Consider the following 24,790-nt stretch of genomic DNA (forward strand, 5'->3'; position numbering starts at 1 on the left):
GAGTTTGAAGTCAGAAGGGGGCAAAACCAGGCACTTTCTGTGAGGGAACTCTGTGGAAGTTCTGCCAGCACATCTCCTTGTACAAACTGAGATCCTTGTACAAACACTCAGGAGGGAGGACTGGATTCTGGTGGTCAGCAGGGTTTCCCAAGATTCAGACCAGAAAATTAGCTTTGGGCTGAGACACACCAGGAGTGAGGGGCTGGTATTAGCTCTCAGTGCTGTGAGTCCTGGGTGCTAGTGTGGAATGTCTGTGAGGGAGAATTAAGCAGGCACCAGTCAGGAGTTCTCAGTGTGAGTGGAAAAGAATGTGTGGATGTTTGTTATTTTTATGATTTGAGTAGCCAGAGCATAGGGCTTCAGGGGTGGCCAACGGTAGCTCTCCAGATGTTTTTTGCCTACAACTCCCATCAGCTCCAGCCAGCATGGCCAATGGGGCTATGTCATCGGAACTGCAAAGCATTCCTAGTGCTCTGTAGGCACTGCCTGCCTGTCATAGAGTTCTGTAGAATTCTAAAGCCTGCCTGTTTGGTAGTTTAAAAAAAAATCTTCTGCCAGTTTGGGAGGGTGATCACTATGAATTTTTCCCCAGTCACCTTCCCTGAGTCCCTCAAGCACACACACAGAAATCCCAAGCTGACCCTGACCGGTTCCTCACATATGGGTTGGAAGAATTATTGAGCTGGAGGGGAAGTAAGGGCAGGGGGAGAAAAGAGTAAGCAGGTAGGGGGCAAATTGAAATGGAGCGGGAGGAGGGATTGGTGAAAGCAATGAGATTTCCTCTCCTCCTGGAGTCATTGACGGTCCCCTTCTTTTAAAGTAGATTATATCATCATTTTTTAAAAAAATCATATTTGGATGTTCCTTTTGATTTGAAACATTGGTTCCTAACCTAAATTAGAGGCAGCCCTGTATAGGGGTTACCTTTTTGATTTTTTTTTTACCAGTTACCCAAATGTACAGCATATGTCTGCTTATTTTATTATCTGGGTCATGCAGAGAGCTCTGTCTAAAATTCTAATTATGAGAATCCTTAGGATGGTCTCTTAATCATTTGGATTTGTAAAGATAAGAGTCTGTGAAATCTCCTTTAAACAACTCAGCTAGTATCTAAGTAACATTGTAGTGCAAAATAAAGATCCCTTAATACTGGATGGAATTGCCTCCAAAACATTGCTCAAATACTTCCTTTTGTATCTGTTAATTTTCTAACACAGGGGTGTCAAATGTGCGGCCTGAGGCCCAGCTCCAGCCCCCACAGGGCTTGTACACATCCCATGAGCAACTGGTGGTTGTATGCTTCCTTCTTCCCCCACAGAGGCTTTGCTCTGGGCAATTAAGCAAGCCTGGCAAAGTAAGCTGAGACACAGAAGAAAGCCAGAGATCGAGAAAGAAGCAGACAACAGTGAGTTGCTCATGGGCCTGATAGGAGCTCTCTGGGGGCCTGATCCAGTCCTCAGGTTGCACATTTGACAGTTATGGCTTACAGTGTTCTCACGGTTGCTGAGTTCTAGGGCTGTACAGTGAGGCCTGGCCCTAATATTATACTCAGTGAAGTCATTTATCTCACATGATAGATTTGGAGATACAAATCAGAAGGCAAATTGTCAGTTCAAGACATCACAAGGCCTTGGTATATCTCTGTTTATGGAGTTTGTTGCTAAGGCTTTTTTTCCTTGGGGAACACAGTGAAATGGCATTCTAGAACCCTGTTGTTGAAACAAAATTCTCAAAAAAAGTTTAAAAGTTGATTAGCTCATTTCCCTCTTGAATGTTCTGGTACCTCTTTTTTCTAGGGGGGAGGGAGCCCAGTACTATGGTCTGGAGCTTACTGTTGTCAGAGATGGATCTCAGTTGCTGGGCATCAAGCTCCCAGCTTTGGACGGTGCCACATTGGTGCCAGCTCAACAGGTGAAGACCTTAAGAGTGACCTTGGATGCCTCCCTTTACATGGAGGCCCAGATCACGATGGTTGCCAGGTCTGCCTTTTGTTATCTTTGGCAGATCAGGCAGCTAGTACCATATCTATCCCCCCAGGACCTGACTACAATGATCCATGCAATGGTCACTTCCAGACTAGACTACTATAACTTGCTCTACGCTGGCTTACCCTTGAGACTGATCTGGAAACTGCAGCAGGTGCAGAATGCGGCGGCTCGCCTGCTGACTGCTCCACCTTTACAGGTGGGCATTCGACCGGCGGTCTGCAGTCTGCACTGGCTGCCTCATTGAGTACCGGATCCGCTTCATGGTTTTAGTTCTAACATTTAAAGCCTTACGCGGCCTGGGACCAACATGTGGGACTGTCTCCTTTCATATATGCCCAGGAGGTCATTACGTTCGGCCTCCCAACATCTGTTGGCTGTCCCTGGCCCAAGAGTTGCCCGCCTCGCCTCAACTAGGGTCAGGTCTTTTGCAGTCCTGGCCCCGACCTGGTAGAATCAACTCCTTATTGAGATCCGGGCCCTATCTGGCTTATTAGCCTACAGGAGCTTTTCCGCCAGGCTTTTAGCTGAGGCTGTGGGCGACTATTCTTGAACGGGTTGGCCTCCCCGGCCAGCACTGTCATCTGTGCTAGGAAATGGAATAAAAACTGCCATGATGTGAGACGTCTAGGCTGGGCAATATGTGATGACATGGTAATCTGAGTGCTGTTGAGTTGTCTGTTTATAGAATGTTTTTATTATTTATTTTATTTATATCCCGCCCTCCCCGCCGAAGCAGGCTCAGGGCGGCTCACAACATAAAATTCCACAAACAATTAAATTAATAAGTATTAAAATTGCACATTCAGTAGTAAAATAGATATGCAATGATTAAAATAGTTAAAACAGAATATTGAGTTGGTGCTATTGGCAACGGCCTTCTTCCACTTCTCTTAAATACCGGTGCCGGGTCAATTGAATGCCAGCCGGAAGAGGACAGTCTTGCAGGCCCTGCGGAACTTAGCCACTTCACTGCTTACTCCCAACTCCAAATCATTAATGAACAAGTTAAAGAGCATGGGACCCAGTACTGAGCCCTGCGGCACCCCACTACTTACCATCTTCCACTGCGAAAATTGCCCATTTATACTCACTCTCTGCTTCCTATTAATTAGCCAATTTTTTATCCACAAGAGGACTTGTCCTTTTACTCCATGACTCTCGAGCTTACTAAGGAGCCTTTGATGAGGAACTTTATCAAAAGCTTTATGGAAGTCAAGGTAACCAACATCTATTGGGTCCCCTTTGTCCACATGTTTGTTCACCCCCTCAAAGAACTCTAACAGGTTAGTGAGACAAGATCTTCCCTTATGGAACCCATGCTGAGTCTTCTTCCGCATATAGATTGAAGAGATAGGGAGATAAAATACATCCTTGTCTAACACCTTTGCCAATTTCGAAACCATTCTGTTTCCCTATATTCTGTCCTAACAGTGGCCTCTTGTCCAGACCTTATTGCATATCAAAACAATCAGATTTGTGACACAACCACTTCTTTTAAAACCAACCAAATTTTTGTATCCATATAAATCAATCAGTTCACTACATTTTGTAAGCATAAAAATAATGGTATTGCACTAATTTACACTTCATTGCAGAGGTATAAGTGTGTAATCCTGTGCAGAATTAAAGTTGCAATATACATTTATTATTTATAAATCAGACCAACCCCCCCCCCCCCAAAAAACAAACAAACAAACAAACAAAAAAACAATCCACCAGCAGGGTCAGCATCAAGGACATCAAGTTGTTGGTCAGTTGTTAGAGCATGATGTTGTGCTTTAATAGTGGTAGGGTTGTTATAGGGTTGCCAACCTCCAGGTGGGTACACAAAATGAGAGCTTCATGAAAAATAGATCAGAATACAAAAACAAAACCATGAAAGAATTACTAAGCAATGCTTTAAAAATATTTTGCTAAAACATGTAATATTACATCAAGAGATTTTGTCTAAATGTCAATCAGCAGGAAAATTTACATCACACATTCCTTATTAGGTGCATTACAATCACAAACATTTTTCATACTTAATTTTGCATAAAGTCCCATTGGAAGCAATTCTTATCAGTTTCAAAGTGCCTTGTGCAGTCCAGAAATTCTTTCCTTATCTCCTGCAGATTCCAGCATGAGTGTAACCATCACTGAAATGTGAGCAGTATTTTACTATTCTTCAAAATGCTTCAAAGCTGGTTCAATTTTTTCCTTATAAAGTAAGCAATAGCAGAACAGTACAAGGAGCACACAGTCTATCTGACAGACCGTTTCACATGAAGTTTTGTCGAAGATGAAACAACACAGCAACTTAATCCATTCTCTTATCACATCTCGCAAACAATAATCCATTTCGTTTATTGACTTCGTGTGTGTTTCTCTTTGTTGTGCCACTACCCCAAGCAAAACCTGACCATCCATGTTACCAGTGATCTGGGGATCCTTGGTAAAGGCTCCCTCTTAGCCAATATAAAGGACAGACCTTTCCAGCTATTCAACTATCCTATGTGCAAGCATGTGCATGCAAATTCGTTATTTAAGATTCACTTGAGGAGGGGTTGAATTACAGTCTGCTTTCATTGAGAAAAGAGTTTGATGCTACAGGTTAAAGTACGAGTACAGATAGGGAAAATAGTTATCATGCCTATTGGTTATAGATGTACTGAAAAGAGTAGTAATATAGCATTAAACTAACTTTAACAATCACAGAACAGAACAAAGTTTGAGATCAGTGGCACGTTTAAGACTAACAAAGTTTAATTCTGGGTATAAGCTTTAATGTGCATGCATACTTCATACTGATGAAGTGTGCATACACATGAAAGCTTATAGCCAGAGTTAAACTTCATTGGCCTTAAAGGTGCCACTGGACTCAAACTTTATTCTGTTGCTTCAGACTAACATGACTACCCTGAATCACAGAACAATTATCTCTGACATTCCTGCCTGGATGTCTGTGGAACAAATTCACGTCTAGGCCCTCTTCTACCCCCTGCAAAGGAATCTAGCTCCCAGCATTTGGACAAAGCATTTGTACCAAGGCTAATGGCTGTTAAAAGGTAAAGGTATTCATTCACCTGTGCAAACACGTCATTTCCAACTGTGGGGTGACGTTACTTTCACAACGTTTTCACAGCAGACTTTTTACGGGATGGTTTGCCATTGCCTTCCCCAGTCATCTACACGTTCCCCCCAGCAAGCTGGGTACTCATTTTACCGACCTCGAAAGAATGGAAGGCTGAGTCAACCTCGAGCCGGCTACCTGAACCAGCTTCCGCTGGGATCGAACTTAGGTCATGAGCAGAGGGCTCTGACTGCAACACTGCAGTTTTACCACGGCACCACGGGGCTGTTTCAGCCTTTTAAATTCTTCCTGCTTTTGGGGTGCGATAAGCCTCTCCTAATCCAGATTTAGGAATTTGGGAAGGTGCACCTCAATCAGCCTTGAGTGCATGTTTCACATACTTCTATACTCAGATCATGTTTTACAACAGCTATCCATCTTTTAAAATTTTCTGAATCTCTGCATGTATATCTTCCCAATATTTCCTTGCCTTTTTGCAAGTCCACCATATATGGTAGAAAATGCATTCTGCCTCTTTGCACTTCCAGCAAAACCCCATCTAGTCCTTGTCCATATCTTGAATATCTTTAGGAGTTATGTACCATTAAAAGAATATCTTATACCAGTTTTTTCTCAGTGTTTGACTTACAGTAAATTTTATACCTCTCATCTATAAGTTTTCCCATTTCTCACCTAAGATTTTGAGTTCATTTCAGCATACACATTTTGTTCAGATTCAGTATCGTATTGAAGTAGAAGACTGTAAATTCATCCTAGTAGCTAATCCTTCCATTGAATAATTATTTTTTCAAAATCAGTTATATCTCTTATCTGTCCTCTATAAGCATGACCTGCTTCTTTCAGTCTTAAAGTTAATTGAAGCTATTTCAGCCATTGCATTTTCTTTCCTTCTTATTTTACTGTTTGCATGTTTTAATCTCTCCTTGTGAATTCAGCATGTCTGGATAGGTTATTAAATTATTATTGTTCTCTCTCATATATATCATAGAATGCATCTATCGGTGACATTATCGGTGAAGTCCAAGGACTAATCCTTATTTACAAAGAATCCCAAACTTTAAGTAAGCGGTCTCTAATTACATGAGGTTTCTTTTGGATCTGTGTCCTTTTCTTTACTCAAAGAAGACTGTGTAGCCCTTCCATCTGGTCTGTGTTTTCTAGTTTCGTTGTAAACTAATTTGCAATCCAGACTAGGCACACCGCTTGGTAGTATAGTTTTACATTGGGTACCTCTAAGTCTCTTCTATGCTTTCATCTTGCAACACTTTGAATCTGATTCTTGGCTTCTTACCATACCACATCAATATATTTATTTGCTTTTTGCCAGTCTTTCAAAATTTTCTCTTGTATAATTGATTGGTATCATCTGGAATAGGAAGTTTATCTTTGGTAGTACCTTCATTTTAATTGCTATCTCTCTGCAGAAATACATCTTTTTTTGTGCCTCACCTCTTTGTGCATTTATGGCTCTTTCCCTGGAAAAATAAACCCCTGTCAGGTTCCCAGAAACTCCTTGACGTGCTTCAAAGCACCTTTAATCTTCAAATAACAGTAGTGGCAACTCTGTCTCCTCTTTCTCATTGAGCAATTTTCTAAGATTGCTAACAAAATTACTTTTTAATGGGGTTAGATCTGAAATTTGATTATAAATAGAAGAATGGAATACATGATTCCATTGTTACAAAAAAAATCCCCAAGTCAAAATAATAATAATAAAAAAGATTTGGATCTTTCAGTTGCAATATAAATTGGGTGCCAGTCTTAGCTTTGCCCCTGATTAAATCTGTAATAGCTCATAGGAAATGACAAGACAAGTGAGATATATATCTGTGCTTGATATATACATATATGAAATATTTATTGTAGGGAAAATCAATTTTTGCATGAGTGATATGGCTCTGTTGTCATTTTTATGGAGCTTCTTATGGAAATGTGGGGGATAGATGGGACCTGTCCTCCTGGTTCGTCTCTTTAGTGCCCAATTATTAGTTTAGGAAGCCAAGTAGATTTCTTGCTGGGATTGCTCTATGTAAATATGGAAGGCGACTGTGCACACTGCTGCCTCTGTTGATCCATCAGAATGTGCAGAGCAGGAAAATGATAGTGCTCTGCTGTGACTTAATGTACTGCAAGCGTTACCGTGTGTAATCAGATGTACCTGAAACATATTCCAATATGAATATCTGCTGCTTCCCAGTCAGAACACAATTCACACTAAATGGCCTAAATGTAAGAAAGAAACCCCTTCTTCTGGAGCTTCTCATGCCTATACCAAAGAAACTACTTTTCTAGAATCTATACCCCGCTTTAGGTGATGTCTCCGAGCTGAGCAGTGACCCATGCAACAACTATAGAAGGTCTTTGACAAAACTTGGAAGGAATGCTGAGAATCTGGACAGAGAGGAAGATAAACTTTATTGAGGGGAATAATACAACAATGTGGGGCTGGGAAATCATTAACTCAGGCAGTCAAATTAAGGCTGGTTTAATATATCAGAGAACTGCAGCTTATAGTTTCCAGCTCTGAATGTTCCTTGACATAATCACCTTGCAAATAGAATATTTTTGTCTGCTGTGGTATTGTTTTGCTTGCTGTGCTGGTTTTTCATGGCAAGGAGCTTTTTACATAGGGGAAGAAGAAGAGTTGGTTTTATGCCCTGCCTTTCACTACCCAAAGGAGTCTCAGTGTGGCTTACAGTCATCTCCCCTTCCTCTCCCGACAACAGACACCCTGTGAGGTAGGAGGGGCTGAGAGTGTTCTGAAAGAATTGCAATTGACCCGAGGTCACCCAACTGGCTTTATGTGAAGGAGTGGGGAATCAAACCTGTTTCTCCAGATTAGAGTCGACTGCTCTTAACCACTGCACCAAACTGGCTTTTGTGCATAGCAAAGTGTGAACTAGTATGGTAAAGGCCATTCTACATCTTGATATTCTGTTGCTTCATTCTCACCTCATCAGCCTATATATGCAAATCTGGCCAAATAGCCAGATTTAATACCTAATATTAAAACCCAAGTAAGTAGCCTGTCCCCACAACCATCCAAAGATTTATTTACTTTACCATGTTCCCCCACGCCATCCAAACAAATTGTGTTAAACTTTGCTTCCTATTCCTGTTTGGTTCTTGCATCTTGATAAAGTTCTAAGGTTCCTGATCCATTGGTTTACTGGAGGTGGGCTTTTATCTCTCCAGTGTTGTAAAAGTCTTTTAGCTGTAGTAAGAGTGTGAACAGTCCATTTTGTTGACTGTTGGTTAGCCTCCAAGAGGTGTGCAGAAAGTTTAAAAGTACATAAGAATCCTCAAAAATCAGCAAATATTCTAATATGGAATTGATATGAGTAGTAACTTTTCCACAGAAAAGCTGAATGACTGGACATGCTTAAAGCATGTGTAAGGGATGTGTCCTATAAATTGCAGTGCCAACTATTAGTCCCTTTACTCAGTCCTTTGCTTTCCTTGGTTAAATATTAGCTTAGTGTAATCATCTGATAAGAGTGTTGATGTTAATTTTTTAGTACACTAGCTATTTTAGTGTTAATAACCTTGCCTGTGTATGTAAGCTTCAGAAGGAATTACTGATTTGAGATTCCATAGAGATTTTCAGTACTGCCTGTGGATTAAATCTACTTAAATGTCAGTATATATTCCTTTTATCATAGATCAGTAGCACAAAATTAGACCACTTATAACATGAACTCATTAAATCCCATAATAACCTGTGAAAAGATTGCCAGGGAAACCCAGTAGTTGCCGGAAGTGTGTTGGTGATTGTGTAGGTTGTATTCTTCTCCTTAAATCAGCCTAGTATTAGAAGAGAAGTGATGATTAATAGGCTGTCAAGTAACAATGCTTTCAAGAAAGATTGAGTTTCTAGTCCAAAATGTTGTACAGCTTCTCTGTTTGTTGCAATATGGGAGGCATATGCATGCAACTGTGAAATTATGCTTGATGTTCCAGTTGATGGGAGAGCCTTTATGTATATGCAAAAGCTCTGTGGCTGTTTTGTACTGCTTATAGCTTGCTTGTATCTCACTCACCTTCTCTTCTTGTGTTTTGCCTGGAAGCATGCCCTCCTTAAAAACTTGGAGTGTGTTTTTGTGTTAGGAGGTAATCACAGGTGTATTCTCCACCTTCCAAATAGTACCAAGTTTCTACCTATGAACATACTGTTGGTATGAGAGAGTTAGGTAAGCAAGTCCAGTGAGAGTCCAGGTCCAGGTGAAGATGTTCAAAGAGATCCATGAAATGTACCTCAAGAAGTGTGGGGTCCTTTGTAACCACAGCCCCCTTTGGTGATTAACTTTCTTTTATCCGTTCTAACCTGATTGCTCAGCAATTTCATTGAATGCCACAAGTTCTTGTATTGTGAGAAAGGGAGAAAAGGACTTCTTTCTCTACTTTCTCCATCCCATGCATAATCTTGTAAACCTCTATCATGTCACCCCGCAGTCAACATTTCTCCAAGCTAAAGAGCCCCAAGCGTTTTAACCTTTCTTCATAGGGAAAGTGTTCCAAACCTTTAATCATTCCAGTTGCCCTTTTCTGGACTTTTTCCAATGCTATAATATCCTTTTTTGAGGTGCGGTGACCAGAATTGCACACAGTACTCCAAATGAGACCGCACCATCAATTTATACAGGGGCATTATGATACTGGCTGATTTGTTTTCAGTTCCCTTCCTAAGAATTCCCAGCATGGCTTTGGCCTTTTTTATTGCAATCGCAAACTGTCTTGACATTTTCAGTGAGTTATCTACCATGACCCCAAGATCTCTCTCTCGGTTAGTCTCTGCCAGTTCACAACCCATCAACTTGTATTTGTAGCTGGGATTCTGGGATTCTTGGCCCCAATCCTGTGCTGGTGAGTTGGAGGCCCCAAAATCGGGGGAACCCCACCCCCAGAGGATGTTGGGAACCCTAATGGAATGGAGTGTGCTTTGTTTCTGGGTCTTTAGAGAAGGAATGTAAGGGTGGACAGAGGTGTCTGTGACAAGGAAGAGAGACAACCTGCTTGTGACAGCTGGTGAAAGGCACAAGTGTTTTCACATTCAAGCTGTTCTTTCCAGGGAACTCCTTAGGCAGAACAGGCATGGATTGTCATCAAGAAACATGACAGGAAATCATGTGTGTATGTCACATGTAAGATTTATTGTGGTTAATGAACCAGGTTTATATTCTAGCTGCAGTTAGTTTCATGAACTCTGACTAAATATAGTTAGTGCTTGAGCAGTCAACTAACTACTGTTAGTTTAAAGAAAGGATAGTTTTGTGTAACATCTGAACTGATTCTATGGCTCACTTCATTTCAGATTCTGGTTTGACAGACCCTGATTAATCATAGTGACATGGCCTTCATTCAGATATTCTCACTAACTTTAGCTTAATTAAACCATGGTTTGTGTGTTACCCAAGGCCTATTCAAGCATAATGTGAAACCATGTTTTATTTTAAGTATGTTTAATATGTGAAACATTGCAAATGGTCACTCAGATCTGTCTTGTATCAACAAATGTTGGTTTTCTTGACTCTGCTCCGTAGCCAGGATATCTGCATTCACATATCACACAAAACCACTGTTAAGACTGTGACTAATAAAACAGCTTCAAATATTGTTTCAGATCTTGGTTTGATGGACTCTAGCTAACCATAGTTGATGGAGCAGCCTGGTTACAGACAATCATACTATAGTTAGTTTAATTAATTTAAATAGGTTTGATTAGGTTTTGTGTGTGGCTGAACTGAATTGCAAACTTATTGGTTTTATGGCTAGGATCAAGCCATTTATAGATGCTTGAATTTTAAAATATTTAACCAGTGTTATTCCTAAAGAAAAAGACTAGTTGTTTGAGAGAGGATAATAGCGCAGTGGAGAAGTCCATTACTTGACATACAAACAGGCCTGGTACGTAGGATTCTGGTGCCTGAGGCTGAACCCCAACACACGCCCACTCACCCCCCACCCCCAGGAGCATACTAATCACACACCAGGCAAAGAGAGCCCTTACACATCATGCCAGCGAGGCACTTTGCCTGCCCATCTCCCTTGGCTTTTGGAGTCTTCCCTCCGGCCCACACAGCTTGGCGCCTCCTCCTTCTCTGACAAGGAGAGTTGGAAAATTCAGGGACTGCGGGTGGAAGAGTGCAAAGGAGGCACTCCCGGGGAGCTTCCCTGGATTCCTTCTGAGGCTTGCGTAGGTGGACTCCTGAAAGCAGGCTCAGAGGTGGTTAAAGGAGTGGGGAGGGGGTGGCAGTGGGTCTGGTTCCGAAAAGGTGAGTGCGGGCTTTGCTAGAGGAGCCAGGGGAGCTCTGCATGTTCCCCACCTGCCAAAACCACGCTGGCAAAGCTGGCATGTGACATACAAACATGGGTCTGACGTCGGTGGGAACATGGGGAGCGTCTTCGTGGGCTGGCTTTCTGACACCCATGTTGGCTGGCACAGTTCAGCTTTGCTCCTCTCTGAGGTGTGTGGGGGAGAGGGACTTTCCATACAGGATTGCCTCGTGATCCTCTCTGTAAGGGGACAGTTGGGACTGAAGGAGATCACGTTCCTTTTCTACTTCCAGTGGGGCAATGGAAAAATTCCGCAACGTCATTGCATTGGGCACTCGGTGCCTTCCCCTGCCTAGCATGCTCTGAGTTTGGAGCATGCTGGTCAGGGGAAGGCCGGTTCTTTGTGGACTTTGAGGGATTGGAGGAGCTCCCCCGATCCCTTAAGGTCCAGAAATAACACTTGGCGCCTTCCCCTGCCCAGCATGCTCCAAACTCAGAGCATGCTGGACAGGGGAAGGCACGTTCTTTCTCGGCTCTGAGGGATCAGGGGAGCTTCTCTGATCCCTCAGACCCAAGAAAGGCTCAGGGATGGTGCAAGCCGGGAGGAGGTGGTGCCTGCCGCTGTTACGAGCTGGTGCCCCAGGCAGTCGCCTAGTATTCTGACTCCACGCGCATGCCCTGCATACTAAGTTCTGGCTTTGAGATCTTCAGAGAAAGTAGGGTTACCACGTCTGTTGGACCAGCTGGTGGGATCAGGGGTGAACTTATTGGGAGCAGAGAAGGAAGAAGCTGGAAATGACACAAGCAAATTGGGGATGTTGGGGTGATGCTCTGGTTTGTGGGCAAAACCTCTATGGTAGAATTAGCTTCTACCATAGAGTTTTGCCCAAAAACCAGAACATCACCCCCAACATAACTGACATACCTATATCACTTCTGGGTGACATAAACACGTCATGTTTATTTCCAGATTCTTGTCTGTTTGGGGGGAGTAATTTCCCAAAGCAGAACAAAAACAAAATGACTGCTGAGACATCAGAGCTATACATCTGATAGGAACAGTAGTGAGTAGTTGAGCCAGCCAGGTTTCTTGTTTTGTTTGCGTTCCTTGCTGAACTGTAAACTTTCCTCCCTCCCCTGCGAAGTAAGAACATAAGAGAAGCCATGTTGGATCAGGCCAATATCCCATCCAGTCCAACAATCTATATCACACAGTGGCCAAAAAACCAGGCAGCATCAGGAGGTCCACCAATGGGGCCAGGACACTAGAAGCAGAGCATCACTGCCCCAAACAGAGAGTTCCATCGATATGCTGTGGCTAATAGCCACTGATGGACCTCTGTTCCATATGTTTATCCAATCCCCTCTGATGTCTCAGCAGTCATTCTGGATATACAGAGTCTCCAGCAACATAATCGTATAACAGTGAGGTGGAAGTGGAAGAGAATAGTAGTTCTTGGTGTCTCTGTGCTTCAACTTGCTAAGCATTCTACATGGGTATTCTTATGGTAGCTAGGCTGTCAGCCCATTAACCGTCTGACCAATTGGAATGCTGTTTGACCAATTAGGAAGTTGTAACTAGGGTGAATCTCTATATTGCTAGCTGTCAACCACTTTAGATGAGCTGTCAACCTCTTTAAATGACAGTTTACAGCTGCAGTCAGTTAATTATTTTGGCCAGCCTAAGCAACAGTTCTGATAACATATCAGCATGGGGTAATAACGTCTTTAGCCAAGAAACAATTAAGCAGAAAGGAGACTAGCTTCTTGACTACAGCTGTATGAATCTGATTTTTGTATGTATTAACTTGGCCTACAAAATATAACCTTGAATATGTAGGGAAGGAATTGACACACATTTGTATATTAAGCAGGGTTCTAGTAGATAGGTGTAGTATATGGAATTAAGGTTTCGGTCCTACATGGAACTCCCCTTCACATGAATGGATATGTCTTCTGGAATATACTAATTGGAATTGGGCTGTTGATAGTTAGGACTCCAGTTGTTAAATATAAGTTGTTCCCTGCCCCACTGTTCTTTATTTTTATTTATTTACATTAGACTTTTAACCCGCCCCCTCCGCAAGCGGACTCAGGGCAGCTTACAACAGTCGTTTACATGATTTAAAACAATAAGTCAATAAAATCTATAAAACATTAATACAATCAGTGGGACATGGTGATTCCTGGATATAAGTTATATCAGAAGGATAGGGAAGGAAGGGTTGGAGGTGGGGTGGCTCTGTATGTCAGAGAGGATATACAATCCAGTAAGACTGAGGTCAGAGAATTAGATTCCCTTTTAGAAATGCTTTGGGTTGAAATAGAGGGCACAAAAGGAAATTTAACTATGGGAGTTTGTTATCGCCCACCAAATCAAAAGAGAGAAGACGATTATAATATGATGGAAGGCTTAAAGATAGCGGCTAAACGTAAAAACTGTGTCATAATAGGTGATTTTAACTCCCCGCAGATTGATTGGGTCAATATGTGTTCTGGTCGAGAGAAAGAGATTGAGTTTCTTGATGCTCTCAATGACTGTGCTATGGAGTAGATGGTCACAGAACCTACCAGGGGTGGGGCAATCCTGGATTTGGTCCTAAGTAATGCCCAAGACTTGATGAGAGATGTAAAAGTGATTGCGCCGCTTGGGAGCAGTGACCATAATGTTATTGATTTCACCGTTTGTATAAATAGGGAGTTGCCCAAAAAGACCAGCACAACCACGTTTAACTTTAAAAGGGGTAAATTCTCTGCAATGAGGAGGCATGTGAGGAGGAAACTGAAAGGAAAGGTAAATACGGTCAAAACCCTTGGGGAAGCTTGGAGACTATTTAAAACTATAATCCTAGAAGCTCAGATAAAATACATATCACAAGTTAGGAAAGGCACAAACAGGCATACGAAAAGGCCTGCATGGTTAACAAACAAAGTAATGGAAGCTGTAAAAGGTAAGAAGGACTCCTTTAAGCAGTGGAAAACCAGTCCAAGTGAGATTAGTTAAAGGGAACACAGGCTGTGGCAAATCAAATGCAAGACTGTGATCAGGCAGGCAAAAAAGGACTATGAGGAGCATATTGCAAAAAACATAAAGACCAACAATAAAAATTTCTTCAAATATATTAGAAGTAGGAAACCAGCCAGGGAGGCAGTGGGGCCCTTGGATGACCATGGGGTAAAAGGATTACTGAAGGAGGATAGGGAATGGCTGAGAAGCTGAATGAATTTTTTGCCTCTGTCTTCACTGTGGAAGATGAGAACTTTTTGCCCACCCCCGAACCACTAATTTTGGAAGGGGTGTTGAAAGACCTGAGTTAGATTGAGGTGACAAAAGAGGAGGTCCTACAACTGATAGACAAATTAAAAACTAATAAGTCACCGGGTCCAGATGGAATACATCCGAGAGTTCTGAAAGAACTCAAAGTTCTTTCAGTACCAAGGAGGTGAGTGTACCAAGGAGGTGAGGGCCCTGCGGGACCTCGCCCAGTTCCGCAGGGCCTGTAAGACAACCCTCTTCCAGCTGGCCTATGACTAGCTGGTACAAGAAATCCAGGTGTAGTTATATTAGAGGTTTCTGTCCCTAATGTTTTAAATGGTTTAAATGTCTTATAATTTTAAATATTCTATAATTTTAAATGTATTAATTAATTTTAACTGTTTTATGTTTAAATGTTACTATGTGAAATCTTGTGCTGTGAGCCGCCCTGAGCCACTTGTTGGGAAGGGCGGGATATAAATTAAAAAATAAATAAATAAATAAATAAATAAAGTTGAACTTGTGGATCTTTTGACAAAAATCTGTAATCTTTCATTGAAATATGCCTCTGTTCCTGAGGACTGGAATGTAGCAAGTGTCACCCCCATCTTTAAAAAGGGTTCCAGAGGAGATCCGGGAAGTTACAGGCCAGTCAGTCTGACTTCAATACCGGGAAAATTGGTAGAAAGCATTATCAAGGACAGAATATTGGGTCAATATTAGGCACATTGATGAACACGGGTTATTGAGGAAGACTCAGCATGGGTTCTGTAAGGGAAGATCTTGCCTCACTAACCTGTTACATATCTTTGAGGGGGTGAACAAACATGTGGACAAAGGAGACCCGATAGATGTTGTTTACCTTGACTTCCAGAAAGCTTTTGATAAAGTTCCTCATCAAAGCTCCTTAGAAAGCTTGAGAGTCATGGAGTAAAAGGACAGGTCCTCTTGTGGATCAAAAACTGGCTGAGTAATAGGAAGCAGAGAGTGAGTATAAATGGGCAGCCTTCGCAATGGAGGACGGTAAGCAGTGGGGTGCCGCAGGGCTCGGTACTGGGTCCCATGCTCTTTAACTTGTTCATAAATGATTTAGAGTTGGGAGTGAGCAGTGAAGTGGCCAAGTTTGCGGATGACACTAAATTGTTCAGGGTGGTGAGAACCAGAGAGGATTGTGAGGAACTCCAAAGGGATCTGTTGAGGCTGGGTGAGTGGGCGTCAACGTGGCAGATGAGGTTCAATGTGGCCAAGTGCAAAGTAATGCACATTGGGGCCAAGAATCCCAGCTACAAATACAAGTTGATGGGATGTGAACTGGCAGAGACTGACCATGAGAGAGATCTTGGGGTCGTGGTAGATAACTCACTGAAAATGTCAAGACAGTGTCCGTTTGCAATAAAAAAGGCCAACGCCATGCTGGGAATTATTAGGAAGGGAATTGAAAACAAATCAGCCAGTATCATAATGCCCCTGTATAAATCGATGGTGCGGTCTCATTTGGAGTACTGTGTGCAGTTCTGGTCGCCGCACCTCAAAAAGGATATTATAGCATTGGAGAAAGTCCAGAAAAGGGCAACTAGAATGATTAAAGGGTTGGAACACTTTCCTTATGAAGAAAGGTTGAAACGCTTGGGACTCTTTAGCTTGGAGAAACGTCGACTGCGGGGTGACATGATAGAGGTTTACAAGATTATGCATGGGATGGAGAAAGTAGAGAAAGAAGTACTTTTCTCCCTTTCTCACAATACAAGAACTCATGGGCATTTGATGAAATTGCTGAGCAGACAGGTTAAAACGGATAAAAGGAAGTACTTCTTCACCCAAAGGGTGATTAACATGTAGAAATCACTGCCACAGGAGGTTGTGGCGGCCGCAAGCATAGCCACCTTCAAGAGGGGTTTAGATAAAAATATGGAGCAGAGGTCCATCAGTGGCTATTAGCCACAGTGTGTGTGTGTGTATGAATGGGGATTCAAACCTGGTTCTCTCAGATCTTAGTCCAACACTCTATCCACAATTCCATGCTAGTTCTCATAGGATGCATTCACACACATTAAATAACATGCTTTGCAACTGGATTTTATTTTTGCATTACTTTTGAGATTTTAATAAACTATTTAAAACTAGAAGAAGAAGAAGGGCAAAATCCACTTGCAAACAGTGTGAAAGCACCCATAGAGGAACATAGCTCTAAGCCCAGGAACCTGAAATGAAACCGATGAAGGCTTTCTTGTCAACATAAGTGTGCATCTGTAGGAAATAGCTAGAAAATACCGAGGCTACAAAAAGTAAACGAAAAGTAGAGGGGAAGATGCTGCCAACCGAACAGGTGCCAAAGCAGTACAAGCAGCCTAACTTAGCTGCTTTCCAGCATGATGTAAGGCATAGGGAGGTTTTTGTTTTTTGCTGTCAAGTCACAGCAAACTTATGGAAACCCATAGAGTTTTTTCAAGGCAAAACAAAAGATTTATTTATGTACAGGTTATGTAGTGAACTTTCTTTAGAGTCTGTTGTTAAATGGTCTGTTCATCAGCAGGGACAGTTCTCACATCTTTACTCTCTCCCAGAGGAAGAGTTAAACCACTCTGCCACACAGCCAGGCAGAGCTATACACAACCTGAGCAGACAGGTTAAAACGGATAAAAGGAAGTACTTCTTCACGCTAAGGGTGATTAACATGTGGAATTCACTGCCACATGAGGTGGTGGCGGCCACAAGCATGGCCACCTTCAAGAGGGGTTTAGATAAAAATATGGAGCACAGGTCGATCAGTGGCTATTAGCCACATATATATATATAATTTTTTTTTGGCCACTGTGTGACACAGAGTGTTGGACTGGATGGGCCATTGGCCTGATCCAACATGGCTTCTCTTATGTTCTTATGTTGTTAATTAAAATTTAAAAACTATTCCACGGTGCTGTACCATTACTATGTTGGCGGTTCTGCTTTTCAGACGGTTGGTCACTGGGAACTCTAGCTGAACTCTGTTCTGCACATTAAAGATGGTTTTGAAGATATCCTGCCTGCTTCATCTCATTCTCATTTGAGAGCAGATATTAAAACATTCTTATTACAGTATTTTGAAGTGAGTTCTCTCTTTAAAAGACTATATAAGATTTTTCTTGGTTGTAATTTTCTATTAATGATAAAAAGGCTACATCTTTTAGACAAATTCTTGTACTGAATTTAAACCATCCCTGAAAAACCTAGATATTGTCTCAATCATTTAGTAATTATAAAATGTTAAGAGCAAATAATATATCAATACATTATTTGAGTGAATTCTCTCTTTAAAAGAATAATCAAGATGTTTCTTAGTTGCAGTATTCTACTAACAATAAAAAGGTTACATCTCTTACAATTAGATTAATTTTAATGCCAACTTTAAACCATCCTAAAAGCCTAGGCAGTGTCTTAAATATTTTACAATTTATATGTCTTATTCTAACAGAGGATTTAAATACTATCAAAGATTTCAGGTTTTCACGGCTGGTAACGTCATTAGGGTTTGTAGAATCTTTCGGGCTCAAGTGCCGTGTTCTACTGGAGAAAGTTTTTCTTCCAGACGTTTCGTTCTCAGCTGCGGAGAACATCCTCAGTGGCATTGCAGCTGGAGCAGGCGCTCTGACCTTCTTGGCTGCTGTGCATTGAGTGGGGCCAGGGCTGCTGGAGAGCTGCTATTTCTAGGCTGGAGGGGGTGTGGTGAAAGGGCAATTGGTTTTTGGATGTGCCCATTATTTGGTGGGGCTTCCTGGAAGGGTAGTGATAAGGAAACTGGCTGTTGAATGTGCCCATTGTTCTGTGTTAATTGCTGGGAGGGTTGGAAGGGGTGTGAAGATAAGGAAGATGGTTGTTGACTGTGCTGATTGTTCTGTGGAATGTACCGGTTGTTCTGTGACTTTCTGCAATTTATAGTCTGTAGAGGGTTTTGCAGAGCTGGGTACCAAGATTGGTGGATGAAAATGCCTTCTTCCTTTCTGTTAAAATTGTGCTGGTGTTTGTAAATCTCAATAGCTTCTCTGTAAATCTCAATTTACAAACACCAGATTTACAAACACCAGCACAATTTTTCAAGTCCTTTCTACGGTCTTACATTATCATACCCGCCTGAACAGAGAAGCTATTGAGATACAGTCAGACTGACCATCCATCAATAGATAGAGCTGGGTGTCGTCTGCATATTGGTGACATCGCAGCCCATACCTCCTGACAATCTGGGCAAGGGGGCACATATAGATGTTAAATAACTTTGGGGACAGAACCGCACCCTGTGGCACACCACATAAAAGTGGGGGCCTTTGGGATGATTCCTCCCCTATCACCACCCTTTGTCCCCGATCTTGGCGAAAAGAGGCCAACCACATCGGCAAGGCGGCTAGTCAGTAGCTGATGGTCAACCGTATCAAATGCGGCTGACAAATCTAATAATAACAGCACTGCTGAGCCGCCCCGATCCAGATGTCGGATGAGGTCATCTATGAGGGCGACCAGAACCGTCTCCATCCCATGACCTGGTCGAAAGCCGGACTGGAATGGATCCAGTGCGGAAGTGTCATCTAGGAATCCCTGTAGCTGAGTTGCCACCGCCCGCTCTAACCTTACCCCAAAAGGGAAGGTTTTATACCGGCCGATAGTTCACCAATACAGCCGGATCTGCAGATGGTTTTTTTCAAGAGGGGACGAACCACCGCCTCTTTAAGAGGTGTGGGAAAGATCCCTTCTACCAGGGATCTGTTGACAATATCCTGTAGTGGCTTGTGTAACAGCGCCTGGCTAGCTTTTATAAGCTAGGACGGGCATGGGTCCAATCCACAGGTCGTAGGGTGTACAGCGAAAAGGATCCTATTGACTTCCTCGAGGCTGAGTGGATTGAAGGAATCTAGAAGTGGACCAGAAGACGCACTCGGTCCTGGAACATTTAGAAAGAATGGATGTGATTACTAAGAGCCAGCATAGTTTTCTCAAGAACAAGTCATGTCAGGTTAACCTGATCTCTTTTTTTGAGAAAGTGACTATCTTGCTGGATCAGGGGAATGCTGTAGACATTGTTTATCTTGCTTTCAGTAAGGCTTTTGATAAAGTTCCACATACTATCCTTGTTGACAAGTTGGTAAAATGTGGTTTGGATCCTGTTACTGTTAGGTGGCTCTGTAACTGGTTGACAGATCACACCCAAAGAGTGCTTGTGAATGGTTCCTCATCCTCTTGGAGAGGAGTGACAAGTGGAGTGCCTCAAGGACCTGTCCTGGGACCTGTTTTGTTCAACATCTTTATAAATGATTTGGATGAAGGAATAGAGGGAATGCTTATTAAATTTGCAGATGATACTAAATTGGGAAGGGTTGCAAGCACAGAAGAAGACAGAAACAGGATACAGGATGACCTTGACAGGCTGGAAAACTGGGCTAAAATCAATAAAATGAATTTTAACAGGGATAAATGTAAAGTTCTGCATTTAGGTAGGAAAAATCCAATTCATGGCTATGGGATGGGGGAGGCTTGTCTTAGTAGTAGTAAGTGCGAAAAGGATCTCAGGGTCTTAGTGGAACATACGCTGAACATGAGTCAACAGTGTGATGTGGTGGCTAAAAAGGCAAATGCAATGTTGGGCTGTATCAACAGAAATATAGTGTCCAGATCATGTGAAGTGATGGTATTGCTTTACTCTGCTCTGGTAAGACCGCACCTGGAGTATTGTGTTCAGTTTTGGGCACCACATTTTAAGAAGGATATAGACAAGCTGGAATGGGTCCAGAGGAGGGCGACGAAGATGATGAGGGGACTGGAGACCAAGTCGTTTGAAAAAAGGTTGAAAGAGCTGGAGATGTTTAGCCTGGAGAGGAGGCGGCTAAGAGGTGATATGATCACCATCTTCAAGTACTTGAAGGGCTGTCATCTAGAGGATGGTGTGGAATTGTTTTCTGTGGCCCCAGAAGGTAGGACCAGAACCAAAGGGTTGAAATTGAATCAAAAGAGTTTCTGGCTCAACATTAGGAAGAACTTCCTGACCATTAGAGCGGTTCCTCAGCGGAACAGGCTTCCTCAGGAGCTGGTGGGCTCTCCATCCTTGGAGGTTTTTAACAGAGGCTAGATGGCCATCTGACAGCAATGCAGATCCTTTGAATTTAGGGGGAGGTATTTGTGAGTTTCCTGCATTGTGCAGGGGGTTGGACTAGATGACCCTTGAGGTACCTTCTAACTTTATGATTCTAGGATTCTGTGAATTCCCTGGAGCCTCTAGGCCTCACTAGGCCTAGGATCAATACAGGTGCAGAAAATGAATTTATTCCAAGAGCCTCTGGAGCTGAAAAACAAATGCCTCTCAAGCATATTTTTCAAAAATGGAAGATTGTTGACTGTCCAGAATATAGTAGGACTTTGGGAGGGTTTTTTTTAAGGGTCTAAACCCCCACTCTCAAAGAAGTATTTACCAGTCCGCTTATTAATTCAACCAGCATGCCTTTGGCAGTCAGGAAGAGCAAGGGTCGAGAATACAGATGGCAGGTCTCACCTCACATCCTGAGCCTGCACAAGCTGAAAGGTATCCATATAAATCAGCCAAGTAGGTTGTTATGGACTGTCAAGGGTTAATGCCTATCAGAATCTGAGAACCTTTTAGTGACAGGCTGTTCTAACAGAATTCTGTTGAGAGAGTCAGTTAAGGAATAACATTTGGGAACTGACAGTTGAAGAAGAGACAGTTAACTACTGACTGGACTGGGAAGGAGGCTAGGAAAGTGAGTGGATCAAGGAGGATCTTCATTCAAACCAAACAATGGAAACAGCTTCTAGTAAAGAGAAATGATCCCTGCTCAGTTAAGAAAGGTAATAGCTTCTAGAAAAAGGGAGTGACCCCTGGTCTGTGTGTAAAAAAGAATTTTAGGAACTTGGTTGTATGTTCTTGCCTTCTAAAGTTTGTGTGATGGTGACACTCAGAAACCTAAGCTTGAGTGTTTAAACAGAAACTGAAAAGAAAGCCTCACTAAAAGTTTTAACAATTTTGTTGACTAGCAGAAACACATACTTGTTGGCAACCAATTATCTGGTACTTGTACTTTCTCAATGCCCCATCTAAGTCTCAATGCCACTATCCAAAATAACACAGAGTTAGTTTGCATTATTTCTTAGACCAGTAAGAGGTGCATCTTCAAAGTATGATTAAATATAAACACAATAGTGTCATGTACTGTTGGTATGTGCAAATGCTTTTGTGCTTCTAGATGTATTAAAACCTCACTAAATATGAATCTTTAAGTTCTGATTAGAGTTAACAGTGTGGTACAGCAGTCTTTAAGGCACAATTTGAGATGGAATAGAACTGCAGAAAATGTAAACTTGTTTTCAGTAAACAGTTTTTCAAGAAAATGAAAGTTTATTAACACAGATAATAAGGAAGCTTGAGCACTGTGAATTCAGCCTTTACCGAAACACTTCTGACTGCTCAGTTCCATTAAATCAATTTTAGAATAGTTGGAAGTATTCCAGAAGAATCCATAGCTACAAGATGCAACGTGGACTGGCACATTTTGTATTACCAGTTTCCATAATAACAGTTTGGTTATGTGATGTTGATGCAAAAGAAGCATGTCTTAATTTCAGTGTAAATAGTATGTAGGTAATATTTATGACATAGTCATATAAAATTATGGTTTGCATATATTTTGGCATTAGATTTGCCTTATTTTTTTATATGGCAAGTTTATATTTCTTTATGTTTTCTGTTAAAATACAAGAATGTAAATACTGAAATATTTTACATGTTCAACTGTATTTCATCCTGTATCACACATGTGTTGCCTTAAGAGATCTTACAGACTGTATGCATGGAGAAGAAACATGCTTCCCCCTGCTGTGTATGTGTTCCTCCATGTATTTGACCTAATATGTAAATATGCTCTGTGCATGGAGAACTGATTCACATGACCAATATTTCTAAATAACCATGGGTTAAATATGGCATGGATTAAGCCCAATGCATTAAATTTAACACCTGACTTCTGAGGATACAAATCTATCTATCTCTGATAGATGCCCTTTATATATTCCATTCATCCTGTGGCTGTGAGCCTCAAAGGCATGGTGATATGACCTTGCTCCCACACTGCATGTAGAGTGTAGATTTACCTAGTACTTACTTCAACTAAATATGAATAGGAGTAAAACTGTGCTGAAAAGAATATATAAAACATATGCCTTGAGAAGAGAAACCAAAATACTTTGAGAAAGCAAGATAATTGTGTTGACTATTGTAAATTGTCCAGTTTTTCTATTTGTCCTAGATAAGTTTCTAGTTAGATTGCTACAATAATTACCTTGGATTTTAGTAAGAGTAATGTTATAAACACCGAACAGTAAATACCTTGTGAAACATTAATATATATTGGAGTATGCAAAGTTTTACTGAGTTTACTGCCCTTGTAATTAGTACAGCTGAGTAAAAAATAAAGGGGTAAAGAGCAAAGAATAAGGAGATGAGTATTCCCTATAGCAGGGGTTGCCAAACTGTGGCTTGGGAGCTACATGTGGCTCTTTCACACATATTGTGTGGCTCTTGAAACCCCTACTGCCTGGTCAGCTGACTTGGAAAAGGCATTTCTCTCTTTAAATCACTTCTTCAAGCCAAGCCAGCCAGCGGCTTGGAGAATGCATTTAAAGTTGCTTTCTTTCTACTCCTCCCTCCCTTCCTTCATGCCTTGCAACTCCCAGATGTTTATTCTATGTGTATCTTATGTTAAGCAAGTTTGGCTACCCCTGCCCTATAGCTTTAGTTGATCTCACAACAGTTCAGTTTTCACAGGAGATCATAACTTGGATCCACAAGACCATTTCCACAGGAGGGCTCCTTGTCCCCCAGCATCAGTATAATGAGGATATTTGGAGTTGCAGGAGAAGAGGGAAGGTGAGAAAATCACTCCATGGGTGGAAATTATTCTGTCTTTAGAAGTATTCCAGTGGATCCAAGTCCATGGTTTGCAGTATTTGTAACCCATACCATGGTTTTAGCTTCTACACAAACCATGTGACAACCATGATTTAGTGCTATAGGCTTGAGTGCTCCAGAGTGTGTGGTCATCTAAAGAAACACAAAGGAAACTCATGACTTCTTCCATTCATTGTGCATACATCTTCTTCGCGAGAGAAAGTGTATTTGAGACTGCCACGTGCAGCAGTTCATGTGTTCAGCTATCTTTCAACAGCTGAAAAAAACATTATAGGTAGCAGTGGCCACTGTTAGATCACAGAGCATGCTCTCACTCACATGCCTGTGAGAAGCTATGCATCTCTTGTATTGGTGGAAAATCACCTTAGAAAGTACTCTCATATAATATTAATTAATATTTATGTTGATTAGTGAGTACTAAATTACAGAAGGCAATATACAGTAACAGTACTCACTTCTTGCTTTTTCTTTCTACAGCTAGTTGATGTGGAAAAATGGGTATGTGCTTCTGATACTTGATTCAGAATATTCACTGTTTATCACCAAGTCAAAATTGTCTGCATTTTTTTATTCTGTATGTATCACAACACTAATTTGCTAAGCTCAAAACATATTTCACAAGATGCTTTTACAGTACTAGCCACAACTGTTAGACTCCTAAAATAGATTACCATCTTTTCAAAATAATAATAGAAAAATGTTATTCCTGAAATTATAATTAATTGTGTAATAAAAAGTTCCATACAAGGAATTATCTCTTGAAGTTTTGAGCCTTGCAATTCCATCTTATAAATGCACACCCTGAAAACCTATCATTCCTTTTTGGACATGTTAATTGAAAAATGCATGTGAATATCATAATCATTTGTTTATAATATATGTATTGCTTTATTTACCAAAGACAGTATATATTAAATCCAATGCAGTGATCACCTGTCAGAGAATGCATAAAAAGAAATTGCTACATGGATGTTGCAACATTTCTCAGTTTATCAATTTATTCTTGAAATGTAATGTGTACTGAAATATGAGTTTCTGTAAATTGTTTGGAGTCCCAGATTTGTGAAAAGATCCCCTTCATTTGTCTCTCTTTGTGTATGTTTGCATGTAATTGTCCACACTACACTATATGTTGAAACATGTGCATGCAAATATTGTATGATCTGTGTACAGGATGCCTTGAGCATGTATAAGTACTACCTTGTATGTTCAGATGTTGACACTCAGCATATTTGCAATTTTTTAGATATGGGATGATT

General features: G+C 41.4%; 1 protein-coding gene across 1 annotated transcript in view; it reads left to right on the forward strand.

The window, feature by feature from the left end:
- RYR2 (ryanodine receptor 2) overlaps positions 1-24,790 on the forward strand; it is a 757,628-nt gene that overhangs the window by 199,787 nt on the left and 533,051 nt on the right. The window contains exon 4 of the mRNA XM_060243352.1: positions 24,009-24,029. Coding sequence (XP_060099335.1) covers positions 24,009-24,029 — 21 coding nt within the window. The remainder of the gene's footprint in view (positions 1-24,008; positions 24,030-24,790) is intronic.

Source organism: Heteronotia binoei, chromosome 1 (assembly GCF_032191835.1).
Source record: "Heteronotia binoei isolate CCM8104 ecotype False Entrance Well chromosome 1, APGP_CSIRO_Hbin_v1, whole genome shotgun sequence".
In the NCBI taxonomy this organism is placed as follows: Eukaryota; Metazoa; Chordata; class Lepidosauria; order Squamata; family Gekkonidae; genus Heteronotia; species Heteronotia binoei.